Source organism: Rhineura floridana, chromosome 3 (assembly GCF_030035675.1).
Source record: "Rhineura floridana isolate rRhiFlo1 chromosome 3, rRhiFlo1.hap2, whole genome shotgun sequence".
NCBI lineage: Eukaryota > Metazoa > Chordata > Lepidosauria > Squamata > Rhineuridae > Rhineura > Rhineura floridana.
In genome coordinates this window covers 195280062-195307218 of record NC_084482.1, presented here as the reverse complement: position 1 = coordinate 195307218, position 27157 = coordinate 195280062, and the positions used below count along the sequence as shown (strand labels likewise).

The window sequence follows — 27157 nt, the reverse complement described above, 5'->3', positions numbered from 1 at the left end:
CACCTCATTTCCCAGCATCCCTAGCACCTGAGATGGCAGCATTTCAAGTACCAAAGGAGAGAGCTCTTCCTCCCTACAGTAGCCAGGTAAATGGATGGAAGACAAGGAGGGACTTGGTTTCTAGGTTGGGTTACAAGTACAACTTAGGGTACCTCCGGACAGTCAGTATTTTGTGGGATGGATACAGGGAAATTGCCGTTACAGTTTTTAAAAATGAGAGTTTTGCAGCTACGAAAATAAGGAAATGCACTGAAAAGTGTGGAATGGCCAAATTATTAATGGGAAGATCCCTGTTGTATAACCTCTCTCCAAACATATCAGAACAAATGCTCAATGAAGACCAGATATAGTGCAAGCTCTGTGCAGCAAATCAATCATCAGCAGGAGCCCTTAGCCATATCCTGGTACTCTTTATGAATATCCCAAACTGATACTCTGAACCGATCATTGAAATTCACAAGGATCTCAGAAATGTTATTTTTTAAAAGGATAGCATTTATTCAGGAAAAAGATATATTCCAGTATATAAGACAACAAAAGAACCATAAAAATCCAACTGAGTGTAGCCATATATCAATGCATAACTTTAGGCACAGAGATGTCAAAACCAAGGCATTTTTGTGTCGGCTACTAGAAGTCTAAACAGGTGACTAATTCTGCATAGTTAAACTTTTTGGACAGGTGTACCGCAAGCCAGCATGTTAAAGTGTGATACTCCAATCACCAATACAAAGAAATAGTTCTTGGGAAAATGTTAATGCTACTCCACAATCTGTCTTACGTACCCAGACTGGCAATTGCCACTTCAAACACAGGAGGACAGAAGGTGTGCGGTGTTCCAAATGAGCCAGCCTTTCTTCCAACTCTATCTGCTGCACTAAACCAGCCTTTGCAAACCTGGTGCCCTCCAGGCCCTCTGTTTCGGACGACGCAGATGTGCTAGCTGGGGCACCAGATTTATGCAGACTGATACAGTCATTACGTTTTGCCTCCACACCTTCCTCAAGTACTTTTGATCGGTCTGAAAAAGTCCCTGGACTGTGACAATATTTCTTGCATGCCTGATGGAAGACAGAGAGATGGGGCGTGCGTGTGGAAACCTCTGACTTTTTTAAGGCTGGAATGTAGCCTACTGTAGAGAGGTAAGCGTTGCACCTATTGCTCTGTCTATGGTTGCCTCTGGCCTCACTCACCACGGGCATGCGGCCCTCAGAAGGTTGCCCACAAGGGAATGTGGCCCCTGGGATGAAAAAGGTTTCTGTTTTAGAAGAAGCATTTCTTTGTGTGAGAGAAAGTGGAAAATGTCTGTCTCTCCTGGGAGGGCACAAATCGCCAGCATATTTTAGTTGTTACGTACTTGCAACACAAATTTGTAAAAAAAAAAAATCTGCCCACTTAATCAGGGCACATTGTAAAATCAAAAGGTTTTTATGTCGGTTCATCTAAATCAGCCAAGCTATGCAACCTAGAAAATCAGAGGAGTCCCTACTGGATCAGAACAAAAGGAAGGTCCACTCCAGCATCCTGATTCCCACAGTGGTCGATGCCTCTAGGAAAGCCCACAAGCAGGACACGAGTGCACCAGCACTCTACCGCCCATGATCCCCAGCAGCTGGCCCATCAGAGGCGTTGCACAGAGGTGGAGAGATAATGAATGAAGTTGCGCAGTCCATGTTCTCCAATGGGATTTGAGGTCAGGGCTCTTAATACTTGCTTCTAGTATGAAATCCCTTCTCTCCGCATCCACCTGCACTCACTTCTGATGGAAATGGCTATTTGTTCCGGGGGCCCTTGGCTGAACCAGCGCCCCGACCGCTGCCTCCACGGTGGGATGGCTGATGCCTGCTCTGAGACCCCTTGTTTCCTGAGGCTCCGCCCCCTTTGTTGGGGGTTGGGGGTCTCTTTCCAGACCCTTGTCCTTGTCCTGACTTTGCTTGCTCTGAGGTATGAGCATCTTTCTTTAGGGATCCCCCTCTACTCTGATCTGCACTGGAGCGGGGTTGTTGCTTATGGAACCAACCTCCTCTTCCTTGTCCCAAAACATGAGCCTCATGGGGTTTGGATGGCTCTTTATTTGTGGACCCCCCTCTCGAGGCGTTACTCCCACTGGTCTGTGGATTCTGCCTACTGGAACAGCCCCCTCCTTGCCCTGAGACCTGGGACTCTCTGGGTCGCTCTTTCCGTGGGTGTCTCCAGTGGTTCTGATGCAAAATGGGTTGGGGAGTCTGTGTGTTTGGATAGTATCCTCTGCCGCGTCCCTGCCAGGGGCCAAAAGGCTGCCTTTGTTGCATCCTCCTGTTTTGGAACATGCCACGGCTCCACCTGGGATGAGAAGTCCATCTTCGGGCAGGCCCATATTGCACTACGGTAGGATTGTAATCACCGCATGGAGTATAATGAAAAAAGGGTGCCTGTCGGAAGTCAGCCATTGGGAAGCTGGAGGAGAGTGGTGACTGAAAAAGGGCTCCGGCCATGGCCTGAGCTGTATTCGAGTCACTGCTTGGCACAGGTGTCTGTTTAGCAAGGGAACCTTCTCCTGGTGCTAAGGTGCAGACATCCACAGAGCAAACCGATTTCCCCAGAACTGTCACCACTTCTGCCTCCGCTGCCGCAGGGAGGGCACCGCCTCCAGGCTGCAGCATCTCCTCCTCAGGGGTTGGGGAGCCGCAAGGCAAGTCTGGCGCATAGGACTCCCCAATACTGATGCTTCTCAACATTTCCTTCCAGGAATCAAAATCCAGCAACTCTTCCAGCTCTTCAAGGGCTGGATCCATAGGCACAACGGCTCCATCCTCCTCTTCCTCCTGAGCTGCTTCTCCATAAGCTTCCCCTTCTTCATAAGCTTCCCCTTCATCACTGATGCCTTCACCCAGATTTTCACCAGCATTTTCATATTTGTTGTCTTTCATCTCCCCTTCCTTGGCCTCTTCTCCATCCTCACTGGCTTCATTGCCTGCTTCTTCACTCTGTTCTCTAAGGCGATCCTGGATTCTAGAGAGAGAGAAGAGACCATAGTTGCAGATTGGGGAAGGAGGGAAGGGCTGCATGTAAAAAGTCTCAGGTTTTATCCCCAGAATCTTCAGCGAAAGAGATATTTCACAGCAGGGCTGGGAAACAACATGTAAGATTCTGTCACCAGCTTACCATTGGTTGACTAGAGTCATAAGGCAGTCACATAGAACTTTGTAAGTTCAGGGAATAGATATATGCCACGAGGAGTGTACGAATGGGAAGCTATCCAAATATCGTGCTCTTACTCTGCAGTACCCAAGTGCAAAGATTATGACAAAGGGAAGGAGGAGGAATCCGTTTGGTCTGCTTTTTGCAGTGTACCAACCAATTTGATGGTCATTATCAGGAAGGGCCGTAGTTCAGCATGCATGCAGAAGGTCCCGGGTTCAATCTCCAGGGAAAGCTACGGATGTCCTGTGTCTGAGCTAGATGTACCAATGACCAGACATGGTGTAAGGAAACTTCCTACATTCCTAATTGGTTAGACAGATGGAATACATCATGTGGCCCTAACATCATGGGAGAATATGAGCTCTCCTTTGCTGAAAATATTTAAGCAGAGGCTAGAGAGAGGCACCTGTGACACCCTGCACTGCAGTTCCTGCATCAACCAGGGGGTTGAACTAGATGATCTTCAAGGTACCTCACAATTCTATGATCTAGCAATGCGGAATGGAAGCTGCTTTCAAAAACATACACAGACAAAGGGACGTACAGAGGGAGGGGCTGGGGAGCATGGAGCTGCTGATCAGTTTGTTAAAACTGTCACAGCTTGAAAAGCCTACTGCCTTGCGCAGTGGGTGGTAGCCCCGCAGGAATCCATAAAGCACGGATTCCTATAGGGCTACCAGAGGTAACCCTTCAAGTACTCACATGCATAGAGATGTTGGATCAGAGCCACTGTCTACAAACAGTGTAGGGTGTAATGCAGATACTCACCTTCCCATCAGTTCTTTGACTTCCTGGAGGAAAAAGAAACAAGGTTAACTGTTGGAAGTGCCTGCCAAAGCAGCGTCGCACAACTCAGCTAACTAGACCACCAAACCTTCCCTTCAGAACATCCGATTGCAATCTATTGATCAGGCGGCAGGAAAGATCAGGGCACCAATCAGTTGTTAGCAGGGGCTATCACTCGGTTAAAGATATTGAATGTAAGGGCTTGACAGTGCAATCCTATGCAAATGTACTCAGAAGTCAGTCCCATCTTCAGTGGTGCCTGGTGCTCAATGGGACTGGTAGTGTTGCCAAGTGGAGCCACAACCAATGACAGGCAGAGTATCCCCTGATTGGTTGTAAGTCAGAAGGCAGGCAGACTAAGGCTGGTGGGGCACAGACCAGCCTCTACTTTCCATTTTGTTCAATGAGAGACTTACTGTCAGAGAAGTGTGTGTGCACAGGACTGCAGCATCATCTGATGATTTTATTTATTTATTTATTTATGTAATTAATTAATTAATTAATTTGTATTCCTCCCTTCCTCCCAGCAGGAGACCAGGGCGGCAAACAAGGCACTAAAAACACTTTAAAACATCATAAAAACAAATCTTAAAATACATTAAGACAAAACAGTGTTAAAAACATTTTAAAAACTTTTTTTTAAAAAGGGTTAAAAACATTATTAAAAAACATATTAAGCAATTCTGACATAGACACAGACTGGGATAGCTCTCAACTTAAAAGGCTTGTTGAAAACGAAAAGTCTTGGTTGGACTTCCGGGAAGGGTGACTTCGCTTGTGCCTGCTTTTTGAGACGAGCTCTCGTCTCAGAAGAAGCTTTTTCAGTTTTAAAATCAGTCAGAACGTTCTTTTTGACTGGTAAATATTTTCTCCCGGGCAGGGAGAAATGTAGAGATTAACCAGAAAAGCCTGTTTTTGTTGGGAGGACTGGATTTCATTAATTTATGAGAGAAGGTTCAGCCAACAATGCCGGACGGACTTCCAACAAGCTCTAACTGATTAACCGACACGTTTATCTTTTCTTCAAAGAAAAACGGACTTTAACAGGCAAGCATCATTCTTTCTAATTTTTTTCACTTGGTTTAAATCGTTGCAGCAAAAAGAGATTTGTCAATGAATCAGCTATAAAGAATTTCTGGGTGAGTTATAACTCTTCTCTTTTATTCACGAAATTAAGGAGGAAAGAAATTGAAAAAGCCTATCTTTGTTTTTATGGCAAAAAGCTGGCCTGGAAGTGCATTCTAAAGATACAAACGGAAGAGGGATTTCTATTTCGAGGAGGGAAAAAAATAAATAAATTTGATTTATGAACTTTGGAGTATTATATGTCTGGGACTATTTTCTTTTTGGTCTATTTCATTTTGACGTATCTACTTGTTCACGACGCCACTAACTGTTTTGAAGCTGGGAACTAAATTTGTTTTGTATTCCTGAACATATAAGAGATAAGGCAGGCTGTACTGTCTACACTGTGATGTCATCAAACCTGGAATATTAACCCAATTGTGGCTGAAATAATTTTTGTTTTTGTGGTTTTAAGAATGGCAATCAGGAAAGTGGCTGAGACCATGGAAGAAATTATGTTTCAGAAAATAATGGATGAGATTGAGATAACGAAACAAACCCTGAGACAGGGTAGACAGGAGATGAAAATTGAATTTGGCAAAATGACGCAGGAGCTTAAAGAAATAGGGGATCTTGTGAGAGAGGGGATTGATGAGATTAGAGATGAGAAAAGAAAAATTAAAGGGAAGATACAAGCCCTGGAGATTGGAACAAATGTGGAATTGGAAAAAGATCTGGAGTTTATGGATATTAGAAACAAAGTTTACTGTTTGGAATTCAATGTTGTCTCTGAAGAAATTAATGAAGATATTAGAGATAAAGTTATCAATGGCTTGGATAATTTTTTGGACTGGAATGATGTGATGGAGCTTGACATAGAAAAAATCTATGGAATTAACTACAGATATGTGACAATGGAAAAATTCTTAAGAGATGAGCCAGTGCATTTTGTAAAAAAGAAGAACAGAGATATGACTTTACAACAATATTTCAGCAACATATTCAGAATTGATGGCAAGGAAATATTTGTGATAAAGGAAATTCCCATCAGACTCTTATTATATGACTATGGCTATGACAGCAAGATTAATATGGGATACAGATAATGGAAGAATGGATACTGAAATTACTGGACTGAACAAGACTATTGAAGATGGAAGATGGAATTAATATTGATAATGGAAGAATGGCTATTGAAATTATTGGATCTAACAGGTTTGATGAGATGGATCAATCTATATGTTTATTTGGACTATGGCTATGACAACAAGATTATTATGGGATACTGATAATGGAAGAATGGCTACTGAAATTACTGGACTTAACAGCATTATTGAAGATGGAAGATGGAATTAACATTGATAATGGAAGAATGACTATTGAAATTATTGGACCTAACAGATTTGAACGAGATGGATTAATCGACATGTTTATTTGGAGAAAAATTGAAAGATATCTCTCTCAAGGAACTGAAACCTCTCTTTGACTTTTTGTGGAAAGAATAAAGTAATGTTTATGAGATTTGATGATTAATTAAGATAACTACTGGAGGAAAGTGATTTTATAATATAATTTAGGAGACAGGATTGTTATATATTGTAGACTTATAACTGATCTGCGACAAATCGAAAGTCAACATTTTATTTTATTGTTTAATTATTTTTGTTTTGTTTTTTGTCTTTGAAAATTTGAATAAAAATTAATGATAATAAAAAATAAAAAAAAGAGTAAAAGCTGTGGCTCTGGGTTAAAAAACAACAACAACGAAAAGTCTTCAAAAGGCACTGAAAAGATAGCAGAGATTTACAGCATCTTAATACCACTCATTAAGTTCTGTTATTAAATCTGCATATATTTGCATTTGAATACAAAAAGTAGGTGTAATGTAGTGAGGAAAGGGCACCACCACTATATTTTAAAGGCATACATAAGTGCACTGCAGCATGGAACCTCTGAAGTAGTTTTTAAAAAAATCCTACAAAAGTTTTAAGTTGTATTCAGCATAGCATTACAGGCAATGTTCTTTCAGCACAAGGATTTCTCCTTGTGCAACGGAATATTTCTCCTCCTCTTCAAAGGAATTGCACGCCCAATTCTTCCACTGAAGTCAGATTACCTGGAGTAAGGTGACGATGTGATTTATTTATTTCAATATTTCTAAACTGCACTTTCATAGAAAACATAACAAAGCAGTAAACAACATAAAAACACAAGACAACAATGACATCAATAAAAAAATCCACAACACGTTAAAAATTGGTTGGGAAAAAAATCACGTCCCAAATGCCTATATGAAGAAATAATTTATTTTTCTAAATTATGCTTTTCAGTTTTTTGTTTTACAGAACTGAAAAGGAAATCAAAATTACAGATCCTCCTCATCTCAACTCAGCATCGAGTCCAATCAGTGAAGTAACTAGTCTCTTACCATTCTTCAATCCCACTGAAAAGCAGTTTTTAAAAGACATCTAATAGAAAGCACGGATGACTCCTGCCAGACTGCTGTGGGCAAGAGTCCCACAGGGCAGGGCCTGCCATAGTAAAGGCTTAGCCCTTAGTAAAGGCTGACTGAACCTCTTGGGGGTGGTGGACCACCAAGAGTGCTCTATCAGAAGATCTCAGCGACTGAGGTGGAGCATAAAGAATCAGTCAGTCCTCAAAGTACTTTGGCCCAAGTTGTTTAGCACTTAAAAAAAAATCTTTTTATTGACAACAAAATGTACATAACCCAAAAGTGAGAGGGATACATCATCACCAAAACAACTTTCTCTGCCCATAAGCATACAAACAAATAATCTATTAATTTTATTTGGTCACATTGATGAAATCCAAAGGTTCTGAAAAGCTTTTGGAACCTTATTTTTATTAGCTGCCTCATTAGTGTACGCGATGAAGCTTCACCGTTCTGCAATAAATGTATTTTTACATTTTTGTCCTTTTGCACTCTTCGGTTTCTGCATCAGTTTTTCCATTAATGCTAATTGCCACACTTTGCCAGACCATGTTTAGCGCTTTCTAAATTAACACAAGAACGTTGAACCTTGCCCAGGTCCTAACCATCAGGACTGTCACGTGGGCAATCCTGCCGACCTGTCCAAGTGGCCTTTGGGGAGATAGGGGAGCTCACGTCCTTAAATGAGGACATACGGAACAGGTGCAACTAGTAACGGCATGACTACTATGACTACTACTACATCTTTAAATACAAACAGGATTGGGCAGCACCAAGACTCACCTTCAAGAAAGCAAATTCATTGGTTTCCTCCAGTGCAGCTCGGATCCTGGCGATGGTCTCAGTATGATATGACATAAATGCTTTTAAATATTCCAGTCTCCTTTCCATTTCTCCCTGGTTGTCCTCTTTCATCTGTTTGACTGTTTCCATCATGCTTTGCTCTCTCTCATTAAGGATTTCACGCAGTTCCTCAAATGCAATGAAGATGCAGCCACACAGGTGTTGAGTTAGACTCTAGAGTGGGTCAGAAAAACGAGAGAGCGCTGAAATTACATTTTTGGGCTTATAGGTTAGTTTTCTATAATTCTTAGAGAATGGGCTGCCCAAATCAATTACCACAAACTACCAATTTGCATCGGGAAGGTTTGTAACGACATACAAAATGGTACCAACATTTTCTAATGTCGATTATTATGTATATCTCAGTGTAGCTGTCAATGTGTCAGACTAAGATCAGGAAGATCCAAGTTCAAATCTCCATCAAACTCACTAAGGATCACTATCTTTTAGTCTTGCTTTGTTTGCTTAATTCCATTTATGATTCTCTTCAAAGCGATTTCACAATAAAAACATCAGCAATAATAACCAATTACACCATATTTCATATATAAAAACAATTTATTTTTAAAATATTAAAAACATTTTCATATGTAAGAAGCAGTTTCAAATCCAATGCAGGTTCACACTGGCATAAAGCCTCTTGTTTTTAATATGCTAGCCAACAACTGGAAGTGTAGATCTGTAATATATTCAGAGACATGATTGCGCGTCTCAGTATCCTGGGAAACACTCTGTGGCAGATGACAAACGCCTGCAGAGCCGAGGCAAGATGACCTAAGCTGACAAGCAGATACCCACAACATGTCCACCACTGGGCTGGACCTGACCTACTCAAGAGTGGTACTTGACAAAGGGTCTCACTGCACACAGCGCTATCCCATGGTTTGTTTAACAAACCACAAGCCATGAGTTGTCCCCCAGATGATCAAACAAACCACGTCTTGTTTCTCCAATTTTTTTTCAGCTGCTTTTGCCTCGTACCTTTGTAGCGCAGTGAGCTTCTGGAGTGGGGTGATCAAAGAAGCTATTGTTAAGGAATCGTGCTGGGTTCACACATAACACCAAGCCATGCAAATTGGTAGTTTTTAAAAGAAAGCAAGGTTCACAAGCCAAGAACAAACCATGGTTTCAGATCACCATTTATTGGCAGTCAACAAATTATAATTAAGCTATTGGGCAAGGTACACACAACATTAACCCATGGTGTAGTGGTTAAGGTGTTGTATGACCTGGGAGACCAGGGTTTGAATCTCCACATAGCCATGAAACTCACTGGGTGACCTTGGGCCAGTCACTGCCTCTCAGCCTCAGAGGAAGGCAATGGTTAGACCCCTCTGAATACTGCTTACCATGAAAACCTATTCATAGGGTTGCCATAAGTCGGAATTGACTTGAAGGCAGTCCATTTCCATTTTTTTAAATAAGCCATAGTTTATTAAACTATGGTTTAGTGCTATGTATAAACAACATCAGATACTTTTCTGTAGTCTACAAATTTCTGTCTCTATGTCTCTCACTTTTAAGCGGCATCCTCTCTCAGACTCGCGCAAGCCCAGGACACTCTTGTTTCCCCTTTATATTTACCTCCAGTTCTTCTATGGTCTCCTGCTGTCGAGAATGATTATTTGTGGCCCACTTCACACCATCCTCCAGGGGTTCCAGAGATGCCTTCAGTTTATCCTACACAGCCAATAAATAAAATAAAAATCAGGAGATGCACAAAGGATTTGAAGAGAAAGCAACATTAACACAGGAAAAGGATTACTGCTCTCTTCCCTTCTCCCTGCACTGTTCTCAAATCCCCCTCCCCTTCTGGGAAGTAATCCAAGTTTGTAGTAAAAGGCACATTGAATATAGTGGGATTTACTTCTCCAGAAACATGCTTGGGATCACGCCGCATGTCTTTTGCAGGGTTGTTCAGCACATGCATGTTCATCTGTTGAACCAAATGATGGCCCGCATGTGTGAATGAATCATCAGAGATCAAACCCCACAGATGGAGGTGGCATGGAAGCCTCAATTGCCTCATTGAAAATCATTTGTCTCTGGAGTCCATTCCCACATTCAGGGTTATTCGCCTTATAAATAAGCCCACAAAAAAAAGCCTTGCAAAAATGTTGACTAGCCTGCTGGGGGGGATGGCAGAAGATGGATGGAGAGCTCTGTCCTTCCTGCAGCAATCCGCTGCATTTCTGTGCTGCATGCTGAGGAAAGGGCTTCCCACCTCTGGCTGCACGAACGTTTTCTACATAGGGAGCAGATGAGGGGCACACGACTGGTAAGGGGCGTAGCTCAGTGGTAGAGCATGTTTGGCATGCAGAAGGTGCCAGGTTCAATCCCATCTCCAGGCTGAGCTGGGAAAATTCACTTGTCTGAAACCCTGGAGAGCCACTGCCAGTCAGTGTAGACAATACTGAACTATATAGAGCAATGGTCTGATGCGGCAGCTTCCTATGTCCCTTTGCCAATTCACTCGCTTGCCTGCATTGAATTCCTTGTCGCCTATGGCTACCAGCCTTACTTAAAATAAAAGGTCGTTCTGAGAGCTCTCCCATGGTCACTCTCGGTTGGGCCCTCTGCTGAAAGATTATCAAGCATGCAGGAATAAACTAATGCAAAATTAAATGATGTACATGTATGAACTAGGCTTTTAGTCTTGATATTCATATATTTCACCCACACTTCCAATTATGATTCTTATCAAAATGTAGATTGAGGGGGTTGTTGTTTCAACACAGTGCAGGTCTTTATTGCTCCTAACTTAAGAGAGGGGTAGGGAAAAGTCACTTCGGTATTTTTGGGACTTAAACCTTATACAGTAGGGCCCCGCTTTATGGCGCTTTGCTTCTCGGCGCTTCGCTAATGCGGCAGTTTTGAATTGTGTCCATGTCCCATATGTTCGTCGCTTGTTCCATTTTTGTGGCGATTTTGCAGCATGATGCAAATTGATGGCGCCCAACGCCCTGAGCACATCGTCAGAGCTTGGAAACGTTACTTTTTTAAACTACAGTTGGGCTGATGGGAGTTGTAGTTCAAAAAAGAAACTTCCCAAGCTCTGACAACGCACTCAGCAGCTGAGACCGAGAAAGGCGTCCGGCACCATTTTATTGTCGAGGGAGGCGGCGGAGGGCGAGCGAGCGTGCGAGCGAACAGGCAGGGGGAAGAGGAAGCGGGCAAGGGGGGACAAGCAAAGGAGGCGGCAGAGGGCAAGAGCGCACGAACAGGCAGGGGGGAGAGCGAGTGGGCAAGGGGGGACAAGCGAGGGAGGAGGCGGAGGACAAGCGGCGGAGAGCAAGCAAACAGGCAAGGGGAAGTGCGAGCAGGCAAGGCGGGACGAGCGAGGGAGGCGGCGGAGGGCGAGGGAGGCAGCGGAGGGCGAGCGAGCAGGCGCGGGCGGGTGGGCAGATCCCTCCCTGCGATCCATGGCAGGAAGCCTGCCGCGGAAGGGGAGCACTACTCCCCCACCATAACGAGGGCAAGCAAGCGAGGGGGGGGGAGAGAGGGCGATGCACAGAAAAGTGGAACATCGATCAGCTGTTGCGGGGGGAGCTTCAGGGGCCAAGCTCTGTCAGCTGGAGCTCCCCACAGTACAGCTGATCGATGTTCCGCTTTTCGGTGATTTTCGCTTTACGGCGGGGGTCTGGTCCCTAACCTGCAGTATAAGTGGGGTCCTACTGTACAGCACCATAAACCTAGGCATGCCAGAGACCTGTAGTTGAAAATTATGCTGGGGTATTTTACATCAAAGCATAATATTGATTCCTCCTTGCATACCTAAGCAGTGCACCCAGACTTTAAGCCCTGGTTTTTCTTCAGCCCGCTCCCTTCAGTCCCCTGTCCTAATGTCAGCAAGATAAACCATATGGCTGTTCTTATCTATGCATGCTCCCTCCCTCCAGAGCACATGCTTTGCAGCCGCAAGTCCAAAGGTGAGTCCCTGGCAGGCTCCAGGGCTGTGGAGTCGGTACGCCAAACGAAGGTGACTCCGACTCCTCTGTTTTTCTACTGTCCGACTCCGACTCCTTCATAAATGGCAAATGTATATTAACTACTAAAAAGAAATGTACTGTAGTTAAATGGCAGCACAAGGCATTTCATCACCACCACGTGAATCCAGAGCTTGGAAAAGTTACTTTTTAAACTACAACTCCCATCAGCCCCAGGGATTGGGTTTGTGGGAGTTGTAGTTCAAAAAAGTAACTTTCGAATCTCCACACAGCCATGAAGCTCACTGGGTGACCTTGGGCCAGTCACTGCCTCTCAGTCTCAGAGGAAGGCAATGGTAAAACCACCTCTGAATACTGCTTACCATGAAAACCCTATTCATAGGGTCAACGTAAGTCGGGACTGACTTGAAGGCAGTCCATTTCCATTTTCAAACATGACTGCACAGAAATAAATCCCACTGAACTCAAAAAGTATGCAAATGATCAAACCCACCCTTCCTCTTCCTCCCTCCTATCCCCTCCCTCTTGCCCCTTCCTCCCCATCTCCATCCTCTTCCAATCTTCTCCTTCCGCTCCCCTCTCCTCCTGCTCCTCTTCCTCCTCCCCATGGTCAGTTTAACCTGTCTTAAGCATGATTGCATGGAAGTAAATACCATTTGCATACCATATAAGCATGCAAATTATCAAACCTGCCCTCCCCTCCCCCTTCCTTTGTCCCCCTCCAATACGGTCCTTCCCCTTCCCCATGGTCAATTTTTCCTATCCTAACCATCATTGCATAGGAGTAAATCCCATTTAACTCAATAAGCATGCAAATGATCAGACCTGCTTTTCCTCTCCTTCCCCTCTCCTCTCCCTTCCTCTTCCCCTGCCCACTCCAGTTCTACCTCCTCCCCCCCCCCGGTCACTTTTATCTATCCTAAGCATGATTGCATGGGAGTAAATCCCACTGAATTCAATAAACATGTAAATGATCAAACCTTCTCCCCCCCTCCTGCCTGCTCCCATCCCAGTCCTGCCTGCTCCCATCCCAGTCCTCCCCTCCCCCCTCCTCTCCCCTGTGGTCAGTTTCATCTATCCTAAGCATGATCCCACTGAACTCAATTAGCATGCAAATGATCAATCAATATTTCTTACCTCCCAGATTAAAAAGCAGGGAAATTCACTAATAGGCAAAAAACCTTGTGGTTTAAGAACATACCTATAGCCCACAGATATTTCTATGAACCTTTAGAAAGCAGGGAAATTGGGCAGCTATAGTGAATGCACCAGGGGAGCAGGAGACCTGACCTCCTCTCTGAGACTACCCTACAAATTTGTCAAAATGCAAACACAATTTGGGTTGGTCTTTCACAGTCCAATCCACTTCCTGTGTAGCTTGGAAGAATTTGGTAACATGTGCCTCTGAGCATATGGTGAGTGGTGGCAACACCTGCAACCAGCCCAAATAATAGAACAAGTCATGTGCTGTGCTGATCTTGTTTTAGCAGGGAGGAAGCAACATTACTAAGACAGTTGATATAGTTCAAATGGTCACTTTAAATATGTCTGATTTACTTTGCAATTTTAGTGAAGTTTCCTATAGGAAATCATTTTCTTTTGTTTCTGTTTCTGTGAATATGTGAAGTACAGCAACACTTTGCAAAATTTACACTAAAAAAACTCCAAACATAATTGTGGAATAATGGCACTGACTTCTTCAAAACAGTCTCCAGTGGACCTCAGGAGTGTCTCAATTTGCACAAGATAAAACAGTGGGAGGTGAAATATATTCTAGCAAAATTCTAGGTGTGCTCTATGTTTTTAATTGACTGTGCCCACCTTGCCTTAAGTGAAGTGGTTTAAATATAGCAGGCTGAAAATATGCATCCCCTTTTTTCAAACAGCTAGAATCATTGCTGAAGTAGCAACATATTGTAATCAGTATGATTTTACATCAAACTGCAGTTTCAGATTCAACTGTTAATGCACCCAAAATAAAAATAGAACATAACCTCCAATTTGAAACACAAAAGGCTGTCTTCACCATCACATGACATTGATCAATAAAAAGGCTTTGAAATTAATAAAAATAAAATTGACACAGATTTCTAGGATGAATAATGAGGGAAATAAAATCTTCTCATTTAGATTCTCTGTAGAAACATTAGTAACACAGGAAAGAATCAAAGTAAGAACACCAACAAACATACAAAAATATAATTCTCTATCTTTGGAGATGGCAGGTGTTGCCACCATTCCCCACATGCTCAGAGGCACGTTACCAAATTCTTCCAAGCTACACAGCAAGTGGATTGGACTGTGAAAGACCAACCCAAATTGTATTTGCATTTTGACACATTTGTAGGGCAGTCCAATACCTCAGAGAGGAGGTCAGGTCTCCTGCTCCCCTGGTGCATTCACTATAGCTGCCCAATTTCCCTGCTTTTTAAAGTTTGATAGAAATATCTGTGGGCTATAGGTATGTTCTTAACCCGAAGGTTTATTAGTGAATTAACTAACTAATTTATGAATGGCAATCACAGGGCTTTTCCATTTTTACTGAGACTCCAGCACATGAAGTGGTGAGGTTTAACCTTTCCCTGCCAAGCCAGGTTCTCAGTTAAAATTGTCCCCTTTCTATCAGGTCAGTGGGGAAGGGGGAGAACAGCAATAAAAAATCTCATGTCTGGTTTGGTCCTCAGATCCTGGAGAAGTACAGTCAGGCAGAATAGACAGCACTGGGGGCTACATGGCTTGAGCCAGTAGGGATGTTCACATATTACGTTCAACAAGTGTACAAGCTGCGTACCTATGCACACAGATAGGTTGGCTGTACACTTATACAGTTATTCACATATACAATTTAACAAGTGGATAGTCTGTATACAAAATAGTTGAGCCGTACACTCTTTCACACATCTACATAAGTAAAAACAGCTTGGGTCATATTTAACCAAACAGTTGCGCTACTGCAAGGATTAGCACCAGTACAACGGGATTAACCCCCTCCCCAAACCTGCTCTGGAAGGTTGGGGGAACCTCTCGAACAGACTTAGGGGACATGCAGGGGAGGAGAAAGGAGGAACATTTCATTGTGCCAGGAGAAATCCTTGCACTAACAGAACATTCACCTTAGCACTACTTGAATACAAACCCTTGTATTTGTGTTCAATATACAGTAGGGCCCCGCTAATATGGCAGGTTAGGGACCAGGCCCCTGCCATAAAGCAGAAATCACCATAAAGTGGGGCCCCATAGACTATAATGGGCCGCGTCACAAAAAAATGACGCGAAAACGTCGTAAAACGTCACAATCGGCTTTAAAACGGGGAATTTCCTCTGCTTGAAAGCCGCCGCATCAGCGGAACGCTGTAATGTGGAACGCCGTGAAGCGGGGCCCTACTGTAACATGTGAACAAGCCTACTATAAAATAGCTTCATATGTCCAAACTTAAAACTACCTGTGAGTGACTGACTCCATTAGGAGCCATTAAAAATCTGTTTTAATTTATGCAGTGTCAGCCTTTTTGTATACCTTTCAAAGGGGCTAGGATAAAAATGTCATTAAAAACAGGAAAAAGAAAAAAAAAAGAATAGAAAAATTAGAAGAATAGCCCGAACATGCTTAAGAGCAAAAAACCACAATCTCCTTGGATGGCTCTTGTTACATTTAGGTCCCTGGAGACGTTTGCTTCTGAAATATAATTTGCACCATAGATAAGTAGGGCAAGACTGAGATTCTTGAGAAGACAGAAGCCACTTGCCAGGTGGGGAAGAGTCCTGCGGTAGCTTCTCAGCAGGTGGGTCGCTGTGGCTCACTGGGATGGAGAAGGGAGAGGTGATGGGGGGGTTGATGCGGTACAAACACATCAGCAGGAATGCCCATTTGGCTCCGCCGTTGTGTTTGCACTGCACCAACCCCCCTTTTGCCTCGCTCCTCTCCCTCCTGGTACGCAACAGCAACCCACCTGCCAGGATGCTAGCACACTAGCTCTGCCCCACGCATTGAGCCACTTCTGCAGAAGAGTGGGCTTTTTGTGGGACAGGACCATGAGTTCTGGTGCCGGGAACCTTTGGCTCTCCGGATGAACTACAACTCCCATCATCCCTGGCCACGGGCCATGCTTGCTAGGGCTAATGGGAATTGCAGTTTAGCAGCATCTGGAGGGCCAAAGTTTCCCCACTCCTGTGGTACCTGACAGCAAATCCCTGGGCTAAGTGTGTGAATTCTAAGAGTATGTTAACCTCCCACCCCACTATCCATCTTTTGCACCTGGCTCCAATTGGTGAAACTTGAGGGAGTTCTAGTAAAAAAACAAAGTAGATCTCACAAGCCTGACATCTGACTGAAGTCTGTTATAACCTTTTAGCTTACTGAAAGACAAGTGTCCACTGACTCCTACCTGATAACCTTTGACAGCATTCTTGATAGGCAAAAAGCTATGGCCCTGGTGCTGAGGCAAATCACGGCAGATCACACAGACAGGGGCCTCGTCCTGGCTGCAGAAGAGCTTGAGGGGCTCCTCGTGTTCCTCGCAAAAATACCAGCTCCCAGCCCCACCAGACTGGGACCCCTCCTCCAACTTGAGGAGCCGGGCCTTCTCGGACAGGTTAGCCAGGACTCTGTTGCGAGAGGCGTCTTGAAGGTTGAAGGGATCTCGGCACTCGGGGCACGTCCCCTGATGCTGCCCCTTGGGGATGACGCAGCTCTCCAAGCAAGACAGGCAGAAATTGTGCCCGCAGCCCAGCATGCGGGGGTCCTGGAAGATGGAGAGGCAGACAGAGCATAGCAGGTCTTCGGCAATGCTGGACACTTCCCGGACAGAGGCCATGGCAGCTGCTCCAGAGCTCAGCTGCTACTTGAAGAGGAGGATCTGCTTCCTGAGGTGACAACACATGGGTTCGATGAAGGAAAGATCATAGGACGAACTGAAAAGGTAGAGAAGCAATGGGTGGGAAAGCAGGGGGCTACAAGTGACCAAACTGAGAAAGAAGGCCTCCACTAGCAGGAAGAGCAAACAGCCTCTCGCCTATTGTAGATTTCTGGGAGGAATATTTACTGAGACCTTTTGTGCCAACATAGAAGGCTCTACTTGTGGGCACACTAGCACCTGAAAGTGCCACATTGGCGATCTCTGTACCAAGAAGAGGGCCGTGACAGCGACTGGAGTGGTGGTCGAGGGAGGTGTGATCTTACAGCATATATTATCTTGTATAACATTGGTATAGGTCTGTAAAAGAGTGAATCTGGTAAGTAGACAGCAAAGGGAGGAGTAGTGAGTGAATGAGTCAGAAAGTTTAGGAATGCTGTACGTTGACTGGCTGAGTGGATGGGGGATGGTGGTTTATATCAGCATGCATGACATCTGGCAGTTAGATAAGGCTTGATCTTGTGATGAGAGGGTTGGTTTGGAAGGGCAGAGGGTAAGGTAGACAGGGTTTACTTAAAGCATTTGAGGAAAATTTAGGGAATGTAACTTAAAGGAAACAATGGAACATTAATCTGTAACCGTATGCTCTGAAACCCAAGTCTTAAGTAGTCTTGTTTACATTTGTAACTTCTTTTGAATAAATCTTTGGTTTAAACACACTCCTGGTTCTTGCCTAGCTATCACAAAGAAGACATACAGGTTGGCAGAAGGTAAACAAAAGTTGAAAGAGAATGTATGGTGGCAGCAAAATTTACCCGAGAGAGAAAGAGAGTAACAGGTTTCAACGAAGCAATCCATGGCAACAAAGCAACCTTTAAGGGCAAAAGGGACCAGAGGCGATGAACAATGATAAGCAGAGGTACTGTTTAGCTGTAGTGTTTGAGGGAAAATGTATTTCTTCCTGCTTAAGGCAGTGAGATTGCTGAGGGATACCACAGGAGGAAGCCAGAAATGTCAAGTACTCTAAAACAGGGGTGGGGAACCTGTGGCCCTTTAAGAAGTTGCTGGATTACAACTGTCATTTCCCCTCACCATTGAGCATGCTGGCTGGGGCTGATGGGAGCTGGAGTCCAACAATATCTGGAGGGCCAAGACAGCAAATGGCTTCCCTGCCCAGAAGACAAACTGCGTAATACCCAGGGCCAGTCATTTATTTTGGCACCTGAGACTGAAAATCCCTCAAGCATCTCTCCCCCACCACGGCAGTAAAAATACCACAGTAATAAATTAAATAAGCAACCCTTTGCTGACCTTTCATGTCACCCAAAATTAGCTGTCTGAGGCGGCTGTCACACTGTGCTGAAAGGCGGTGCGGTGCGGGCCCTTCTAAGTGAGGAAGTGACCGTTATAGGGGAAGCCAGGAGGCAGTGAAATGGGGGTGACTGCAGGCACATGGGTGCTGTAATGCTGTAAAGCAGCCTTCTCAAACCTGGTGCCTTCCAGATGGTTTGGACTACAACTCCCATCAGTCCCAAGCCAGTGTATGCTGGCAAGCACCCTATCAGGGAAGGAAACTGTACAACAAGGGTTGGCAACATCAGGCCCGGGGACCAAATGCAGCCCTCCAGGCCAAGCCCTCTGTCTAGCCCGCAGGACTCCCCCCAGGCCACACCCCCTCAGGGTCCAAAGGGCCAATGAGTCTTTGTAAAGATGTGGGTGGGTTTAGATTAAGTAGGGTCTGATGCTGGATTTGTATTTATATGTTATATTTTAATTTTCTGTACGTCGCCTAGAGTGGCCGTCAATTCGGCCAGATAGGCGACTTAGAAATAAAATTTTATTATTTTATTACTATTATTATTTTGCCTGGCTGGAAGGCATCCTTGAACTCTGATAATGCCTCTTGCTTCCTTGAATGGAAGACAGAGAGGGGCATGCCAGTTGAAACTAGGCTAACTGTACAAAGGTAATATTTACATTCGCTGTTCTGCTCGCTTCTGCCTCTGGTCCTGCCCACCACTAGCATGTGGACCCGGGAAGGTTGCCTAAAAGTGAACACGGCCTTCTGAGACAGAAAAATGTTCCCGGATCCTGCTGTAAACAAACACTAACGGGCTGCAGAAAAGGTTTAGGCGGGTGAATAGACTGGAAATAGAAAGAGCTGGACAGAGATGAACAGCATTCAGATTTCAGCTCACAGGGGTTGCATACACACCATACATTTAAAGCAAATTCCCCTCCCCCCCTCAAGAATCCTGGGAACTGTAGTTTACCCCTTACATAGCTACGTGTAAAGCACATTTCCCGCCCGAAGTATCCCAGGAAGTAAAGTTTACCCCGCACTGACCTACAGTTCCCAGTGGCTGCAACCCACAGTTGCCAGGATTCTTGGGGGAGGAAGAGAAGACGTGTTTTACACGTACGGCATCCACGCAGCCAAGGTGCAGCGATTTGCTCCCAAATTGGCATCGAAACAGACAAGGGCAGCAGGAGCAGCTGCCAATTTAGCTGGCCCACTAAGCTCCGCTCACAGAGTTGAGCGGGCTCCACACCGGCGTCCAGGCGCGTCCCGGAAGAAGCTGGGAAAGAAAAGGCGCCCCGAGTGCCGCAGGAAAGAGTTTCGCAGCAAAACAAACCAGTCAAAGTAAAGTGTAGGCCGTCAGCAGCGCACACCTACTTGGAGGACGAGTTCTTTGGCCAGGCGGCCGGCCAAGGCTTCCCTCTTAATGTCTTTTCCCTGTAGAACCACAGGGCCCAACAAGATCGGGACAATCAATAGCCTTTGCCTCGGCTCTTCCGCACCCAAAGACTCAAGGGAAACTGTGTTGGAGGAGGGAGGCACTGTCTGCACGAAACCAACAGAAGTCTTGCGGCGTGTGCTAACGAGAGTGCGCTGGGCTTATAGGCAAGAGCCTGGCTGCGGGCCCCACGCCCCACCCTCCTCCTCCTCCTCCTCCTCCGGTTTCGTTGGCTGCGGGAAACCGAAGTAAAGTTCAATCATGCGCCCACCTCTCCACCCCCTTCCCCTGTGCCACATTGTGACTAGCAGTGGCTCTCCAGGGTTTTAGATAGGAGCCCCTCCCAGCCCTATCGAGATGCTGGGGATTAAATTTGGGACCTTTGGCATGCTCTACCACTGACCAAGGCCCTTCTTGATTAGTCTCTTGTTACACAAAAAAGGTCTCCAAGTAACTTCATCATCATCATCATCATTATTTAAACTTATTAATCACTTGTTACCTAAATGGTCTCCAAGTTACATTTAAAAACATAAACATCAATACATTATACAAGTGGTTCCCAAACTTTTTTTCCCCATGGACCACTTGAAAATTGCTCATGGTCTTGGCTGACCACTTAAACGATTTTTCTGCCTGTTTTAGGAATTGTGATGTGGTGTGCTAGCTGCTGTAGGATTTTTAATTGTATTTTATTGCTTCTTTTATTTCTTGTACTGTATTTTCATTCCCTAGAATTCAAACTGTAATATAATAAAATACAATATAAGAAATAAAAGAAGCAATACATAAGAAAAGCCTGTTGGATCTGGAAAATGGCCCATCTAGTCCAGCATCGTCTTCTCACAGTGGCCAACCAGTTGCCCATGGGAAACCCACAACCAAGACCTGAGTAGAAAGAATACTCTCCCCTCCTGCGGTTTCCAGCAACTGGTATTTGGAAGCATACTGCCTCCACCTATGCAGGTAGGGCACAGCCATCATGGCTAGTAGCCATTTATAGATTTTTTTCTCCATGATTTTGTCTAATCCTCTTTTAAAGCCATCCAGGCTGGTGGCCATCACTGCCTCTTGTGGGAGTGAATTCCATAGTTTAAGTATGCGCTGTGTGAAGTACTTTTTTATGTCTGTCCTGAATCTTCCAACATTCAGCTTCATTGGATGTCCACGAGTTCTAGTGTTACAAGAGAGGGAGAAAAACTTTTGTCTATCCAACTTTCTCCATGCTATGCATAATTTTATACACTTCTATCGCGTTGCCTCCTTATTCACCTTTTCTCTAAACTATAAAAAGACCCAAATGTTGCAACTTTTCCTCATAGGGGAGTCGCTCCATCCCCTTGATCATTTTGGTCGCCCTTTTCTGAACCTTTTCCACTTCTACAATATCCTTTTTGAGGTGAGGCAACCAGAAATGAACACAGTATTCCAAATGTGGCCACACCATAGACGTATATAAAGGCATTATGATATTGGCAATTAAAATTTGTATGAATATTTATAATGTGAACATATTGCATACTACCTGAATGAAGCTTGCTGACCACTGGTGGTCAGTGGACCACCATTTGGGAACCCCTGCATTATACCATAGGGAGAAAAAGAGAAACATTTATATAAAACATTAACACTGGTTTTCATTTAAGCATAGGTTGTATTCAGCTAAGTCCTCCTCAGTGCAGACTCATTGAAATGAATGAACCTAAGTTAGTCATGTCCATTTACTTCAATGGGTCTATTCTGTGTAGGACCAGCATTAAATACCACCCATAGATTTTATATATACACACAGACATATATGTATTTATATAATAAAAACATGCAGCTCTTCTTTCAACAGGCTTTTTAAGAAGATACCTTATCCCAGCCTGCATCCATATTGCATAGTTATTGATTTTAATTATGTTTTGTTTTTAAGATTTTTTTAAAAACTGTTTTTAGAGTTTTATCACTGTTGTTTGCCGACCTGGGCTCCCTTTGGGAGGACGAGCAGGATATAAAGTTAATAAATACAATAAATACAAAATCCACAAAACAATCCCCAATAATAGCAGCAAAAAGCATGGGCAGCCCAATTTGCATCAAACATCATTGTTGTCCATCAAAAGCCTGGGAAAATATATACTTTTTACTTGGTGCCAAAAACTTGTCAGCAAAGGTGCTAGGCGGACCTCATTGGGGAGAGAATTCCACAAACGGGAAGCCAACGACTGAGAAGGCCTTCTCAGAAAAGACAGATCACTGTCCTGAGGAGGTTATATTCAAAACATTTGACAGTGGGAAAGACTAGGGAGAGTGAGGCCACTGTGACAAGGGACACTTTACTAATTCAGACTAACTTGACTCTAACCTTTTTTTCTAGAGACAATGCCCTCCCATGTAACAGCAATGAATTGTTTTAACTGTGTGCCTCCTCCAAGGGAGGTGTAAAAAGTGGCAACAAGAGAATAGGCCTTTTCTGTGGTAGCTCCTTGATAGTGAAATGCTTTCCCCAGGGAAATGCACCTGGCACCAGCCTTGTCCATCTTTAGATGTCAAGCAAAGCATTCCTGTTTACCCAGGTGTTTGGATCTTAAATTATTGTTGTTGTTGTTGCTGTTGCTATTGTTGCTGTTAATTGAATTTATATTCTGCCCTTCCTCCCAAAGGAAGGGCAGCATACATAAACAAAATAATTTAACAAGAAAAATTAAAACATACTAAAAACAGCAAAAAACATTCCAAAATACAATTATAATTAAAAACATTCAGGGGAAAAAAAGATAAAGATATTGTAAAACACAGCTGAAAACTTTCTTTCATCAGCAATCTTCAGGTTGCCAGGAACAGTCCCCTTCAGCCATCAAATGCCTGGGTAAACAGGATTTTTTTTCAAATTCATCCTGAAAGTTAATAGTGATGGAGACAGACATACCTTACTGGAGAAGGCATTCCACAAATGGGGAGCCACCACTGAAGAGGCCCTGACACGTGTCAGTGCCAACCAGGCAGCCATAATGTGGTGTGATCTGGCTGTTTAGTGTTCACCTTTTAGAAGGGTGGAGTAGGGTTCGTCCTTTTTATTCTTGTTGATGGATTCACACTTTTATTATTCTTATGTTTTATTCTTGTGTAATGGATTTTAGATGTTTGATAAGTTGTTCTATTTATTTATTTGTTAGATGTATTAGTTGCCCATCTGGCTGGTTGTCCAGCCACTCTGGGCGACGCACAACATAAAAACATACAGTTCACATTAGAGCCTTAAAACTCCAACAATAACACTAAAATCTAACCCACCCCAAAGGCCTGCCTGAAGAGCCAGGTGTTCAGGGTCCGGTGGAAGCTCATCATGGAGATCATCTGTATTTAGTATTTTGTAAATTTCTTGGAGACGTTTTGTAAAAGCAATGAACAACAACAAATTGGAAAGAATCATAAGAAGGATGCATGCAGACACAGGAAGGACAAAGAAAGCAGCCTTATACTGAGTTAGATCATTGGTCAATCTAGTATAGCGTTGCCAACACTGACTGGAGGTAGCTCTCCAGCATTTCAGACAGGAGTCTTTTCCAGCACTACCTGGAGATGTTGAGGATTTAACCTTGGGTGTATTTTGTTTCAGCAGTGAAGCCGCTATAACTGCCCTCATTGCATTTTAGACACCCATACCATCTTTTCATAAGGGCCGGTCGCAGGGAAAGCCTGTTTTGTTCTTCTCGCATTTACAACAGACACTGTATTTGCATGGTATTGATTGGTGCTGGCCCTTCTATCAATAGTGAACCAACTCCCCTCCCCCCCCATTTTCAGAGCAGAGCTGTGCTCTGAAATTATTGGCTGGCCTTTGTGACAATCACAAAAAGAAAGGGATTGAAAATAAAACTTCCAATATCACAACAGTGTTAGACAAATCGATGGTGCAATCACACGTGGAATACTGTGTACAATTCTGGTTGCCTCACCTCAAAAAGGATATTGTAGAGCTGGAAAAGATTCAGAAAGGGGCAACCAAAATGATCAAGGGAAAAGCCTATGAGGAAAGGCTGTAGGATGTGGAGCTTTTTAGTTTAGAGACAAGATGAGGGAGGCATGCTGGAGGTTCTACTCAGAGTAGACCTGTTGAAACTAATGTAACTAAGTTAGCCATGTCCATTGATTTCTTCAATAGGTTTACTACTCTGAATATTATTAGCAATTCAATAAGAACATACAGTAGAGTTGACTAATGAAATAGCTTCATCTGCAGTTTTACACAGACTGTACTGCAGCAGCAAATTCTTCCAGAATACTGTTGACAGCATGTTAGGATGTTGTTAAGATCTTTGAAAGAGGTCCCTGCGGTTTATTGTCTGCTGCACAGGATGAGAAAAACATTGTATTCTCAGAAACACTTTCCTCTCCCAATGTTACTGCCCTAATGCCAATTTTAATTGAGTTCTGTTTTCATATTGTGGCCCTCTCCACCTTCCGGGATCTAAATCCAGCCTTGCTTCTTCTGACCAATATGATACCCCCATTTTATTACATCATAGATGACAGACAATTCTGTATTGTCTGATGTTGATCTGGTAGCCCACATACCCCTCCCTGTGATTGGGTGAATTGTTCTGATGTTATGCAACGTTGCTGAATGTACTACAACTAAGGGTTATAACGTAAGCAAAAGATGGTTGAGAGACACTGCTTCTTCTCAGAGAGACATGGAAAGGTCAGTTTGCATGATGTGGTTCGCGACAGAAAGGAGGTTGGCAAAGGTGCTTTGGAGACTGAGGGTTCAGAGTGGACAAAGAACAAAAGAAGCATTAAACCAAAAGATGCTGGGGAAATGTGCTGAACATGGATTTGAATGGAACATAGAGCCACTGTGGTGTAATGATTACAGTGTTGGATTAGGACCTGAGAGACCAAGGTTCAAATCCAAACTCAGCCATGAAGCTCATTGGGTGATCTTTGGCCAGTCACTCTCAGCCTAACCTACGTCACAGGATTGTTGAGGAGATTAAATGAGGAGGGGAAAACCAGGTATGCCACCTTGAGCTCCTTGGAGCAAAGGTGGAATATAAATGCCTTATGCTTGTTAGAGAAAGTGTGTGTATATATATATATATATATTGCAGCAGACTGCAGAAATAGCTGGTCTGTTAAAGCTGGTAGTTAAAAGGATAAATAAGCTTAAGGTTTATTACTTAAAGTGTAACACTTAAAGTCATATGTGTTGAAACAGCAATGTGGCTTCCACTCAGGGAGCTATTACCAGCTAACACAAGGACAGGAAGAGAAGGGAAGAGGAGAGGCAAAGCCTGCAAAAATGCAAATGTTTTTAACGCTGTTTTGTTTTAATGTAAGGTCTGTTTTTATGATGTTTTAAAGTGTTTTTAGCACATTGTTTGCCGCCCTGGGCTCCTGCTGGGAGGAAGGGCGGGATACAAATTAAATAATAAATAAATAAAAACGGCAAACACATTAGAGGAGGATTCGGCAGAGGGAAGAATAGACTGCCTTTCTGACATTGCCCCCCACTAGTTCAGGTCACTTGTAACGTGTATTGATGCTTTACTCCCAACAATACTGAATTAAACCATTGGTCCATCTAGCTTAGCATTGCCTACACTGACTGGCAGTGGCTGTTCAGGATTTCAGGCAGGATTCTCTCCTAGCCTCACCTGGAGATGCCAGGGATCGAACCTGGAACTTTCTGTGTGCACAGCAGTTCTACCACTGACCTACAATCCTTCCCAAATGTATCAGTCAAATCTTCTTTGACTGAGGGTTGACTGTTATCCACACATGCTGCTGCTGTTAAAACCTTCAAGCTATCCTGTGCCAATACATTTGTCACGTGTCATTTCAAAAGACCCTCTTCACTGCTGCCACTGTTTGCCTGTCCCCCACTCCATTCATTCTGTATACTCTTGGAATGTCTCCGTATGATGTTCCGCACACCTAATGCTTAGTGCATTGTTTAAAGGGCACAAGTGCAATATTATTTCACCAGTTTCCCCTCCCCACCTCCCATCTGGAGCGCTAACAGGCCAAGGAAAGTGCTGAATCAGATTTGCTGGAGTGCTGGCAGTTTTGCAGAGGGAAGAAATGTTACATCATCATTCTCATGTGGATGTGAGCCTTACTGCAGTTTGCAGGTTCTAAAATCTCTCTCCCCCCACATCCCCGCCCCCCTTGCACTTGAATATAAAGGGAGGAAGACAGGGGTGGGAAAGGGGGATTAAGGCGGACAAAGGCAAACCAATATTGGATAAGGAGAAACCTAGACTTATTCAAGAGAAGATATGCTAGACTGATCCTAATCCTGGAGTAAATATCCTAGGAGAAGATTGGGATACAGCAGCTGAAGCTGGGGGAGAACATTTCAGCTAAAAAGGGTAAGAGAGCCTTGTGTTCCCTGCGCTGGGCAGTCTGCATCCAGGGAAAATGCTTTAAACTCCCAAAAAGACTTGAATACAGTCCTAAACACACTTATTGGGAATTGAGTCCCATTGACCTTAGGGTGAGGGCTTACTCCTGAGTAAATTTGCTTAGGTTTGCACTTACTTTGCACTTAATTATAAAACCCAGAATGAGCATGTATTAAGATTTGTTAATTTTTGGTTGTTTTTATTGTACATTGTTGTATATGCTAATAAAATAAAAAAGGACTTTAAAAAAATCTTTGGAGACCAGTGTTACAAGCGGATGAACTACAGAACTGGGGCCGAACAGAATTGCTATGTGACTTTAAAGGTATATGAGAAGATTATGGTCTGGTGTGCTATATAGCACAAGTCTGTGGGTCAAATCTCTTCTAAGTCATTAACTCACTACTAGATGGGCTATGGATGCTCCCTGGCAATCTGTTTATTGAGCATTATTCCTGATTTGTTTGCAGGGAGATTAGATGACATTGGCTGTTTAATGAGCATTCATTCTGATTTCTTTGCAGAGAAGTCAGATGGCATTTAAAGCAAGTGTCATTCCATACCTTCCAGTGCATTTCCCCATTGCTTTCCTTACTGCAAAAAGTTGGATCTCGGGAGGAAGCGAGACCTCCCAGTCAGCCATAATTGTGCACAACCTGAATTTGCCAATACGTGATTCAAGCCCACCTGAAAACAGTGACAGTCTGGAAGTACCCTAAGTCTGGAACTTCCCCAACCTAGTGCTCTCCAAATAAAGATCAGCTGAGAAGAAGGGGTGAGCTAGATGTATAAAGAGGGCGAATAATTAAACTCGTTCTTCATGTTCTTTTAATTAATTGCTATTATTATGGTTGCTATTATTATAGTTCACAGACTGTTGATGGTTTTGTACAAA

At 43.7% G+C, this 27157-nt stretch overlaps 1 protein-coding gene across 4 annotated transcripts; it reads right to left on the bottom strand.

Moving 5' to 3' along the window:
- Window positions 1–492: 492 nt before the first annotated feature.
- Window positions 493–20046, bottom strand: LOC133380953 (uncharacterized). Of its 4 annotated transcripts, none has more exons than XM_061619224.1 (6): window positions 19807–20046; window positions 16662–17187; window positions 9914–10009; window positions 8270–8503; window positions 3952–3974; window positions 493–2991 (listed from the first exon to the last, which is right to left on the bottom strand). In XM_061619224.1, exons 2-6 carry the CDS (start codon window positions 17088–17090, stop codon window positions 1773–1775), a joined length of 2001 nt encoding a protein of 666 aa, XP_061475208.1. In that variant the 5' UTR covers window positions 17091–17187; window positions 19807–20046; the 3' UTR covers window positions 493–1772. The 4 variants fall into 4 exon arrangements, with proteins under 4 accessions (XP_061475208.1, XP_061475207.1, XP_061475210.1 ...); XM_061619223.1 differs by having other exon boundaries at window positions 16662–17139; window positions 19807–20045; XM_061619226.1 differs by lacking the exon at window positions 19807–20046 and adding an exon at window positions 19477–19796.
- Window positions 20047–27157: the final 7111 nt, after the last annotated feature.